Source organism: Rhinopithecus roxellana, chromosome 12, assembly GCF_007565055.1.
Source record: "Rhinopithecus roxellana isolate Shanxi Qingling chromosome 12, ASM756505v1, whole genome shotgun sequence".
In the NCBI taxonomy this organism is placed as follows: domain Eukaryota; kingdom Metazoa; phylum Chordata; class Mammalia; order Primates; family Cercopithecidae; genus Rhinopithecus; species Rhinopithecus roxellana.
The window spans coordinates 69,263,839-69,276,338 of record NC_044560.1 but is presented as its reverse complement, the minus strand read 5'-3'; the positions used below and the strand labels follow the sequence as shown (position 1 = coordinate 69,276,338).

At 36.4% G+C, this 12,500-nt stretch overlaps 1 protein-coding gene across 2 annotated transcripts in view; it reads right to left on the bottom strand.

The window, feature by feature from the left end:
• Nucleotides 1–7,758: 7,758 nt before the first annotated feature.
• Nucleotides 7,759–12,500, bottom strand: part of LMO4 (LIM domain only 4) — a 17,159-nt gene continuing 12,417 nt past the window's right edge. For both annotated transcript variants that reach the window (XM_010353172.2, XM_010353173.1), the window contains exon 5: nucleotides 7,759–8,549. In XM_010353172.2, coding sequence (XP_010351474.1) covers nucleotides 8,541–8,549 — 9 coding nt within the window. In that variant the 3' untranslated portion in view covers nucleotides 7,759–8,540. The remainder of the gene's footprint in view (nucleotides 8,550–12,500) is intronic.

Genomic DNA, 12,500 nt, shown 5'->3' with positions numbered 1-12,500 from the left:
CCATGGCTAATATTTGATTAGAAAGACAAATTTAATCATAGTTGCCATTTGACTTCCTTTCAGGACTAGAATTAAATTTCAAGTGTCTCCTGACTCCCAGTTTAGTGCTTATTTCACTACAGTGAAATATGTGCTTTATTACATGCTTTAAAATAAGAGGAGAGAGTGGGGAGGCACAAGCGCCTTCCTCCTAAAAGGCACAAAGCACAAAATACAAGGTAAATCGTCCATCATGAATTGTCATAACATTCCCCGTAAGACAACGAGTACTGACGATCTCCCTTAGTCGGGATGATGGTGTAGAAACCTAAGTTTAAAAAAAGATGCACAAGATGCCCACAGATACTCAAGAAAGCAAAGACAGCCCAGAATTACCTAGTGTTAGAATGAAATTGATCACACACCTTCTGGAAAGCATACAGTTCTACAAGTCTCTATGTACGCAGGGAAATCCAACTACCTTTTTTGGGGAGAAGGATTGTTTCATAGAACATCTAGCAGCAACCCTGGGTAAGCGGGTACTGTTTTGAGAATGTTTTCAACTTAGTCACCCAATTCTCATCAGGCCCAATCAACCAACTGCCTAGCCTCATTTAGTTTTGAAAAATAATGTCACAAATGTGTCCAGAGTGGGATAAAATGCACAGTAGAGAGTTCATTAACATGCCATCTGCATGCAAAACAAGGGGATTCCAGAGGCAGAATGCTTTGGTAGGCCACTAGAAATCAAATTCCAGGCTAAAAAATATAGAACACAACTTAGGGAGAAAAATATTACAGCTACACCTTGACTTCACCCACAGCAAAGACTGTCTGGTTTTCAGGAACTCCAAAGCCAGCCTGAATTCTCTTTCCCTCTTTTTTAAAACTTTAAAACCTGTTTTACTGCTTAAAGAGGGTTAAAAAAAAAAATTGCTTACAGCATGTGGAGTTTCGTGAATCATATCCATTCCCATGAAGAAAGAAAGGCCTAGCTAGACCTCAGTGTCAGAAATTCATTTAGGATTGCCCGTCTTTTGAAAATCAAGCCTGTTTATCTTCCTGATTCACTCAGTAACAAATCAGAAAACTCAAACCTGCCCCCTCCATTTCTTCTGACTCCTACTGCCTCCCTCTACTCTCAGAGAAAGAAAGGATTCAATTTCCAGAGGCTGTAGCTTTAATGAACCAGAGGCCTTTTTTTCCACAGTGGTACCTCAAACTTCATCAAGAGCATTGGAGTCTGCTTTTCTTCTATTGCAATTTTCATTCCGCCTTAGCTCTCCCTGACACACCTGTGAAGTGTCACCAAATGCTGTATCACATCAACTTTCAAAAACTGCCAACTCTGCTCATGTCTGAGACCTCCTGATGTCACAGCCTTATAGGAGCTTGAAGTACACAAAAGCATAGTTTGAGTTTTACCACACACAGCAAAAGCACCTGTGCGGGTGGTTAGGGCAGAGGGTCTTGTTGACAGTCATGAAATAAGACAAAAAAAAAAAAACATTGAAATGAGATGTGCGGCAGGGGTGTTTGTGGAGCCTGTACATCCTTCTTCCCGAACTGCAGTAAGAGACCCCAGCCCCTTAAACTCCCTCGCAGAGCTATTTCTCTAGAAAATTGTTCCTTCCATTCTCCCTACCCTCCTTTTTATCACGATAGAAATTTCCTCATAGCCTAGAATTCTAAGAGAAAATATTTCATCTATTATCAATTTCATAAACATCCACTCCCACCCACTGCCAAAAAAAAAGAAACCACTGGTAAATATTATTCAGGGTATGGTTTATACTGGCTATTCAGCTCTGGGTACAGATGGCATTTATTGAAAAACTGGAATGTATCATGGTTTTTGGTTATACTATAGAGTAGTATAACCAAGTAATTGAGTATACGGGTCCTGCAGCCTCCATACCTGGTGCAAATCTTGCCTACTCCTCAGTGTTGTCATCAGACTTAACTTACTAATTTTATGACCTTAGGCCATAATGTACACATATCTACAAAGCATCTTGCCCTTTTCTATTGATATTTTGTAGTTTGAATCTATAGATGTGTTGATCTATACATATTTTTCCAGGTCCTTATAACCTAAGGTAGATATAGGTATATCCATCCATAACCAATGAGAAGGGTAGTCTTCGGACTAAAAAAAACACATACTGGCTAGCTTCAGTCTCATTTTGCATATAGTAGAATAAGACTAAAAGATAGCATGCAAAGGGCCATTGGGTTGCGAGATACCCCATGAAATAACATATAGAAATTATGGGCTTTAAGAACTGGTACTTTGGCACCCAAATCCACTGCAGTCAACAGTCTATGCAAAAACACACACAAAAATAAGTCTTTTTTGCTTTTTGCTTCACCATTTTATATCAACATTAAAGAATCTTTCATTAAATTGGAGTAGATATTTTTAACCATTCTTCCCTTTGTAATAAAGGCAGCTTGGATTTAATGTTACTTGTTCAAGTAACTTATTTTAAAAAGTACAATTTTTTGTATCTTTTTAAACCCTAGCAATTAATGGGAAAATAGAAAGTACAGCCAACAAAATTTTAAAATAATCTGAGAATTGTTAGTGTACAAGTAAAGGTATAACTTGTTCTCTTTGAATGTCAGTGTTTTCCCATCCTAAAACAACAAATATAAACATCAGTTCTTTTAAGGTATGTCTACTTTTTACATCACACTAGAATATGTAAAAAGTTTTCCTAAAACTGTTTATGCGTATTACTTCTTTTCTACTTATATAAGTACAAATGACTTTTATATAATCTAATTTATTGTAAGGTCTTTTACGTGGCTCAAGCCACAGCTCATTCAAAGATTCTGAACACATCCTTTACTACTTTGTGTGGAGTATTTTGATCCATTTTTCTTTCTGAACTAATATGATTATGAAAGTCTTGTTCCTCAGCAACAACAATTTGTGGGCAGAGTTATTATCAATTATACCTAAATATTCATGACGAAGGAGTTGAGATTTCTCAAAATTCAAAAGAAATATCTCTTAGAGCAAGGCTGAAATGTAGGCAATCTAAATAAGTTGGCATTTCAGGTTGGATAAAGACAAAATGCAATGTTTTTTTAAGAGGAAAGAAACTAGTTATAGCTAACAGGATAAAGCACATTATCAGTGCAAGTAATTTTACTAAAAATGCCCTAAATGCCGGCGTTCAATAGCAATTCTGGGACCCTGGGCCTTAATAACAACACCCCAACATGTTGGAGGCTGTGGCAAAAACAAAGTAATACTGACCCCACCTCTACTTAAAATTGTGACATTTTGTTCATCATATTTTTTGCATTGATTTTAAAATGCTGCATTAAAAGATTATCTTAATTACTGATTTTCTGACACCTCCTTATATTCTACACCCAAAGTAAGTGCCCACTAACCTCGACCCTTCTCTTAGCCCTGCTTAATAAGTCATCTCCCTGAACTTTAGTTACCTCATCTGTAAAACTGAGGAAATAATAATTCAAAGGATTATGAGGACCAAATGATATTGCATGTGTAAGTAGTTGTTCATTGTAAATGTAAATATATAAATACATTTACAAAGCTTTATGCATCTCCAAGATAAAGTTAGTATATTAAACATTGTATTTAAAGATGTAAGGTTTATGGCAAGTTTAAGTCCCATGATTGATGACAGAAACTGAATCAGAGGCCTTAGAGAAATAGAATTTAAGACACACCTATTCCTACCAAACCTTATTTAAGTAAAGAAAAAGGTACAGTAGCAACCCAAGAAATCAATTTCCTTTCCAGGTTTCATAATTAATCTTCATTTGTAAATCCTGTTTGTCCTCAGATTTTCTCTTTACAGCTCCTAAAAACATTCAATTCACCAAAAATGAAAAATTAATTTAGGAAGAAACTCTAACTTAAGAAAAAACTTGCAGCTCCAACAACAGGTGAAAGCATACAAATATAAAAATTGTTTTTGAAGAAGTTGGGGATGTGAACCTTTTAGTTCAAGATGGGGGGTTGTTCTAGAGTGAAGGAAGGTGAGATGCCTCCTGTTCTCATGAACTAATGATTGTTTCCAACTGGTTAGAATTCAGTGCTAATTGCATTTTAAAACACCACCTCTGAAATCTTTCTCTCTCAGGATCTTGCATCAATGTTTCACATTTTCAATGCAACCTTTGCACTTCACCTTTCTCACTCAACAAATTCTGAATGTCAGATCTACGGGAAGAACTCAGTTCAGATCCTTCCTCTCCCAGCAGGTTTTGATCTGGTGGTGGTGATGTCAATACCTAGGAGAGGCTGTCCTGCCCTGGTTCTGAGGGGAGAGAGACAATTAAAATCGGTACTTTGGTGACTCTACTCAGGCTTGTCCATTCTAACAGGGAGTCATTAAACAACTTTCCACTGTCATTCAAAGAACTTATAACAGAATCAATTGATTTTCATCCTCTGCTTTATTAGTTGTGATTTAGGAAATAGAATGGCCCTGTTTACACAGCTGTAACATGTCAGGGCCTGTAGTACATTATTGGCTTGAGGCCTCTGAGTTGCCGTCCATTCTCAGCAGAATCAATCTGAACTTGAAAACATTCCCTCTAGGAAACATGCACATATCTACTAGCATAAAGCACTACTTGTACAACTGAAAACAGTATTCACTTGAGGTAAGTTGCAAGTTCACCTTCCAAAAATCAGCCCCCACTTGTCATTGCTCTCAGCATGTTCACGATGGGAGCAGAGGGCTACAAATGCCTCTTTAACTAGGTACCCAGCATCGGTGAATGTGTTACACTTTGCTGCTAGTCAGATCTCAGACTCTGCAAGTGGGAGTAGCTGGCTGTTTAACATGCATTCAGAGCACTGCCAATCTAAAATGGCTGCTCAGTAATACTTTAATTGCAGTTTCATGGAAACAAATTGCTATTTAACTGCAATAAGCATTTTTGTGACTTGGCTGGACTAACAATAGGTGAGTCTTAGTAACAAAGCTACAAGTAACATTAACTTGTAAATGGCCTTTTTCCAATGGCCTCTTAAAGGAGTCATAGGTGGGACAGCACCCAGGACAGAACTCCCTGGTGAAGGGTGAAGGGGTCTTTGGTGTGAAGGGTGAAGGGATTTTTGGATTTCCTTAATTTAAATACAATTAGGCTACACAGAAACTCTTCACTCTCTTCACTAGACTCCATATGTAGATCTTGGGTTCACTGTGTTATATGATTTATAGGCCCTAAGAAATATTTTATAGAAATAGTAGTACACACTAGAATCTTACTATATTGACATTTGAAGCCCTTTAAGGGCTTCATTTTAGATGCTTAGTTGTTTCAAATATCAGTGTTAATAAGGGCAAAAGAATTTAAATACAGCTAATATTAAGAGGATGACAATTTCACAACTTCATTTTGGTGTGACAGTTTTCTCATTTTGTATAAGACACTACAGTCCAGGTTAAACTATTTCCTAATAAATCATGAAAGAGCTGAAAATAGTTTCTAGTGGCAAACAATTTGGTTTGGAAAAGCTTCAGGCTCCCCTGCCTTGCGGGATGTGTAAATCTAACTAGACAGTTAGATAGGTAAAAAACATTAAACCCTTTTAGAGGACAATCTTTTTACAAAATTGTTTCATTAGCAAGAGTGACAATTTGCATGTTTGAGACATTTATATGTATCATAAACATAATTTTTTTTATCAGTTCAGCAGGGCTAAATAACATTTGCTTTTATTTTTAATTGCACTTGCTTGTAGGGACTGGGGGCCATCTTGCTCTATAACATGGTTAATATTAAGTAAATCCTTTCAAAAGAAGTGTCCATCTCGCTAACTAATAACATCACAAATGCAATGGATGAAAGGTAGAATAAACTCATAGACTTTTTTTTTTTTCCTAAGCAATGTTGAGGTTGGGGGAGGAACTGCTCACAATCGCTGCTCACATCTGAATAAACCTGAGTGTTTTTAGTAGCTTTCCATCCACACAGAGCATCCCCATTAGAGCCAGGTTTTATTGTTTGAAATGCCTCTGGTTTCAAGAAAGTGTTTTACCTAAAGCAAGACTACTACTTAAATATGTTCTATTGTATATTCATAGCTCCATTAGTCCTTCTCCAATTTAGCACATCAAAGAGAAGGCTTCATCACTTGCATGTGGATTATACTAACATGAGTGACATTTGTAATCTTATAGGTCTGCAACTTAAGAAATGCTTTTAGAAGCTCATTATTAAATACGCAGCAGTGCTTGAGGAACCAGCCATATAATAGTTTATTTAAAGTCTGTACTGACCTTAGCCCTCCACATCACTAAATGCCACAATATATTATTTACTAAAGTTATTAACCACCTCCTTTGAATTTCTACACTATCAGGGACATGAGTGCTCATGCCAAAAAGAATATAGAAAATGCCTGCAATCTCATTAACATATTTCCCTTTACCATCCCAGTCTAACTTCCTTGAGAAAGTTTCTTAAAGGAAAAAAACAAAAACAAAAACAAATATAAGAACCAGAACTAGCTTGAAAAAATTCCCCAAGGATCTAATTCAAACAGATATGTGATTTCTTCACATTATTTTCTTGCATTTTGTTTTTATAAGGTTCTAACGAAACTATTCACTTCAACTCTGCCTTTACAATCTCCTCTAGGTTTGAAGTTTAAGCAACTGATTTTTTTTCCCCCCGCTGCCCTGGAATCTCTGAAAACAGGAAGTGAGCACATTTCTCAAAGGGAAGCTGACTGGTAGTTGAGATGTGCTGGGCTAGACCTCTCTACATGGCTCCATGGCTATTCTCAGAGGGAAGGTCTACATCAGGCGCTTTTCTGGAACAAAATAAATGCCGTCTTAAAAAGGAAAATTTTAAATACTAGTGTTCACACACCTGGTTTTATTAGTCTGTGATGGAAGTTATAGTTGAAATTTGCTCACATCTAAGGAAGCTGGCAGTACAACTTCAGCCTGCAGGCCTATTTGGTTTTCCTCCTTCTAGCACTAGCTGTGTTATACCCACATGCTTTCCGGAGGGCAGCTCTGCGGGCAGTGCAGGCACTGTCGTGGACATTCTGCTGCCTGCAACCAGCAACTCAGTGTCTTAAGACTAAGACTAAATGAACTCAGAATCTTTCCCCAAAATACATACAGAAAGGCAGAGTCAGTAAAGAAGTCTAGGAGCAAAACAAAATAAACATATCTTAGAGCCGACCACACGAGCCTAAAGGTCACCAGGAAACGGCTACTTCACCCATCAAAGATCACTGTAAAAGAACTCTGGGTCCCTACAACTAGGAGAGCTTCAAAATATGTACAGTTATGACTTAGAAATTTGTGACTTCCTTCAAAAGCTATAAACTTGGTAAGAGAGCAGGATGGTTGTGTCATATATATATATATATATATATATATATATATATATTTTTTAAACATACTTTTCATCAATACCCAAGGCTTTGCTATTGAGAAAAAGAATAAACAAAATAGTGGATACTCAAGTATTTATATATAAACACAAAAGACTTACTGTGATATGGAAGTGTAACGAAATGCTGTTAACAGAATATTCTTGACTTATAGAAAAGACTCTGTTAGAAACTTTGCTTTGTACCCCTGCCAATAATGGATGGCGTGGTGAAGTAATTTGAAGAATATCTTACTGGTCCAGAGCTAAATAAATATACCACCTCCCTCAACTCCTTCAAATTTAAAGGGAGCTTGTTATTCAACAATAAAAACTAAATGTTTCCAAAATACAGAAAAGAAAAAGCAGTGTTTAAACCCAAACACCATTAAATATTTTTTCTTTTAAGTTTTTATTATTTAAATACACCATACTAGAGCAAATGTCTCTGAAAATATCACAAATAAAAGATTTTTTTTTCTTCATTCAGCAAATTAGAAGTGGGGGAATTTTCTACACAGTAGCTGCTATGAGCCTGATTTTTTTTTCCAATCTTTTTTCTTTTTTCATTCTTTTTTTTTTTTTTCTTTGCCATGGGAGTAGCAACATTAGGACAAAACACTTACATGCATACATACATTGTATTTTACAGAGATACAATAAGTGTTTGTGATAGAATATCACAAAAGCCACATCTCTTTCCTTTATCTCATGTTCAGTTTTGATTGAAACACGTTTCCTTACAACACTTAAATATACAAAGAGCAAATAGAATGTTGTTAAGGTAAAACACAGGGTACAAACTCTGGCCAGTGCCCTGCTAATTGTTAATGAGGGTAGAAAGCAGATTTGAATGCTTCTTTTAATTAGCTTCATTAGTCATTTCCCTCCCCCCCAGCTCCCTCCCCCCCCCAAGATGTCCTCTGGTGGATCTTTTTTCATTTTCTCTACAGTCTCCCATTAGCCCAGGTTCATGGAGTCCTTAATGTTCATATTCAGTCATTTTAATACACCAATAAATGCAGGAAGGGCAATCAAGACTAAAGAAGGTGCAATGGCATGGAGCTGGCACTGGTGCTAGCTACAAAGGTGACTTGTCTACTGAAGACACATGGGATCCACCTGTGATGAACAAATCTGAGATGAAGGCACGCATTCTGCATTACTCTGACCTTTTAGCAGACCTGCAAGAAATAAAAACGGGCATCTTAGCTAAAATGCTAAATTTGAGAGATATTAAACTCATATATGACTGCTTTTGTCTTCCCCACATTCACTAATCTTCTTGTATTAGATTACTTTCCAACTGTGACTTGATAGAGGCTTTCTATGCTACTTACTCTGGCAGTGAAGAACTAAAGCATAACATTTTCTGCAGTTTTACTAGCAAAGAAAAGGAGACAGTAAATGGACACTCAGAAAGTTTCTGGTGTGAAGTACTAAAATTAATTGCTTTACTCTGTTAAGAGAAAGTGTCTTTCCAAAACGAATGTAACATCTTGCCCAGCAGTGGGATCTTGAATTTTTTAAATAGCGGGGACATTCCAAGGCAAGTTCCTACCCAGGAAGTTTTGGGTTAATAAATTCAACTGTGTAACCTTTAGGAATGTTGCTTAAACTGCTTATGTCTCAGTTTCCTCATCTTTAAAGAAGGGATAATGATGCTGTTATGATAATTACATATGGGAGCACTTTCAACAGTGCTTGGCCCTTAATAAAACCTCAACGAATAATGGCAGTTATCATTATTATTCTGATATCCCCATGTGAAAAATATTCACCCATTTGGTACTACCTAAAGGTGTGTGTGTGTCTGTATGAAAATTTCTATGTACAAATATTCACATATTTTTCACTATTTCCTATCTGCTATGTCACTTAATAGTTACACAAATATGTAAATCAATACATGTAATGTGTTAATGACTTGTGATAGAAAAAAACATAGCTCAATGCAAGGGTAGCTTCAATGTCTAAGTCAGAAATGGAAATCCACACACTTGTCAAATACAATCTGTTTGCAATTACCAAAATGAAATAATATATATTAGGTTTTTATGGTTTTTAAATGACATTTTGAGCTTCCCAGAAGTTCTCGTTTCACTCTTTCCCTAACTTACAAAAAGCCTATAGTCTATTAGGAACTGCCACCCCCCCACTTCTAAGCTAATTAAAGTGGTGGAGGCTTAATTCCCCAGAGTGGAAGCTCAGTGTGAGAAAGGTAATTTGTCTGTCCAGAACAAAGATGCGGCAGCAGCCAGCAAGCATATTTAATAAATGAGCATCAAATGTCCTCTACGATGGACACACACAACACCAATTACGTAACTATGGGGGAACTGCGAAGTGACATGTAAACTAGAACACTCACTAAATTTTCCTCCAACTAAAGAGATGTGATCTAACTGTTCCACTGAAAAGCACAGATAATTCTAGACGGTACCATCACACTTTTGAGTGGAAGAAAAAAATTCCAGAACAGGCAGCAATCTACAAAAGAAAAAATTAGCCACAACTCCTGATTCACATAACCATCTAGAAGGCAGTATTCTCCCAAAGCTAGCCAAGCCTCCTTTAAGTGATATAGGTTATAAAATGCTGTAGATCCTTGAAAACTAGTGGCTTGAGATTTCAGTCCATCTGAAATGCAAGACTTCAATCACTGTATGATTTAAAAGCTTAAAAATTAGTTTTCTTGGAATATACAACAGCCAATGATGCAGAACAACCACTACACAGCCTAGACCCTGGGAACAAATCTCCGAATAAAAGTTTAAAGGGACCAGACAATGGGGGCCTATATTTTCCATGCAATTAACTGCCTTTAAAGAAGGGATGTTCGAATAATCAACTCATTGCTTTTAAGCCAGAGGATGCTTGAGTGTATTTACCACGCATAATACACCAAAAATGTAATTGATTCTGCGAATAGAAGGAAAACGGCCAAAATAAATATCCAATTTTCCCTACCAAAAATATGGAGAACGAGAGAGGAGAAAATAATAAAACAAAGCCATTTGTCATTTCTCCCCATCTCATCGCCTCCAGAAAAGAAACGCCACAGGGTTTTGGGAAAATAATTTTAAAGCCTCTCCAGTTCCAAAAAGCAGTTTATGTTCCATCAGGAAGTGTGTTTTCATTAACTCTTCCCCCTTGCCCTCTCATTAATATCTCTCTGGACCATGTTCAGCTTGCCCAAAACCTTTATTTATAAAAACTACCTTGTGAATTGACCGTGCTCATGGTGAGCTGAGCACCAAGGGCAAAAATGTGAGACACTTACGCCAACAAGGAAACGTTCTTAATTAACAGCACCCCCAAAACACAGCTTCTCACCAAGGTCTGACAAGAACATATCCTTAAATTGTATTTCCTTATGCCTTTTAAGAGCTATTAATTTTTGAAGGCCACCTGTCTCTTTTTTGGCTTCCAACATTAAGAAAATATACACTAATAGGTTCTTATTCATTGCCTAAAATATATTTAGTGTTCCAAAATGAATACCCTACCACTGCCATCCTGGAAAAGGTGTAGAAAACAGATTTCAATGAAAGGCACAATACAGGTAATCTCATCAACAGGTAAACCTGGTTTTTCTGCAGTTCTCCTCCCTAACACCTCTAAATTTACGCCATCTTATACTGTAAAAGATGGTATGAAAGCCTGCTCATATTTCTCAGGTGTGCTTTATACTTAGTCCCTACCTAACATTGCTATTGCCTGTATTCAGTGCTTCACAATCTAGCAACATTTTCCATCTCATTTCTACATCCTTTCATTCTCACCATGCATGCTGGTGAACTGCAACAATCATTTTTTTGTATAGTACTTTGCTAAGTCAGAGAAAGAAATGGTATAAAACCAGCAACAAAGTGAAGCTCTAACTCAGGGAAAAATTAAGCTTTTACATCAGGAGCGGACAGGTCTACCATTTTATTCCTAGCATATTTTTTCTTTTTTGCTACCAAGTGTAACTACAAACAGCTTTGACTCTATTTTGAATAGGTACCTCAAAATATTTATGTTACTCATTCATTGTTCTCAACTCTGCCCTGTAGATTCACTTCATTAGAATCCAAATCATAAAAACCTTTAAGCATTTATATGTCTAGGCACTCCTTAAAGAAGCTTGAAATGCCTCATCAGCAGTGACTGGTTAGTTTGCAATTAAAGAGTTCGACTTGTATTCTTAAAATGGTTATTCTATGTAGCTTCCCATATTAATAAATTAAATGAAAGTCCACATAATTTAATGTAATTAACACTAAGAAACGGAACATACAGTTAAAATTACCTCATAAACTTGAGCAAGGGAAAAGGACAAATATAAGCATCAAAATACGGCAGCATAATTTTAACAGTTAAAAGTTTTCAAATATTTGTCATCCACTCACCTCTACCACCGCACTAAAAAAATGCATTACAGAAGACAAAGAAGTCTATTATTTTCCCCGAGATTTTTGAAGCTTGCTAAATTCATATTTGCAGAAAAATGTTGTTTTTTTTTTTTTGTGATCCTTACTACAGACATTAATGAAGTTCCTATTGTAAATCCATAAAGAATTACCAAGTGAAGTGTGCACTTTTTGTTTCAATGCAATAACTCAGTGCTGTGTGATTGCCTGGGTTAATGATGAAAAAGTCAAACATACTATCAGAGCTGATGGAAAAATCTATCACCAATCTGAAATTAAAATTCATCTGTGGTCAATAAGATTTAATATCCATGCAAGTGGCGCTGTAAAGAGTAAATGAATCAATGTCATCAATACATAATCAGTATGAAATATGATGTGAATAAAATTATGCACACGAGTCACACATTTCACTCTTTTCTGGGCCAGTGTGGAATGAACAGTCTCTTAACTGAAGGTTGACAGTAATTGTTACAAATTAGGCACAGCAGTTATCAAAATGCACTCACTTGCATAGCTATAGGACTTATTAAGGAGATTAAAATAGATCTGAAACTATCCAGTACTGGGGGTGCTGGACAACTGTTGATCACCAATTTTTGCCTCTGGAATATCTTCTAATACTACATAACTTGTATACTTGTATAATTTCCTAATTTTTAATTCCGGTACAAGGACTTTCAAGTTATGGATTAAGAATCAAGATACATAATCTTTAAT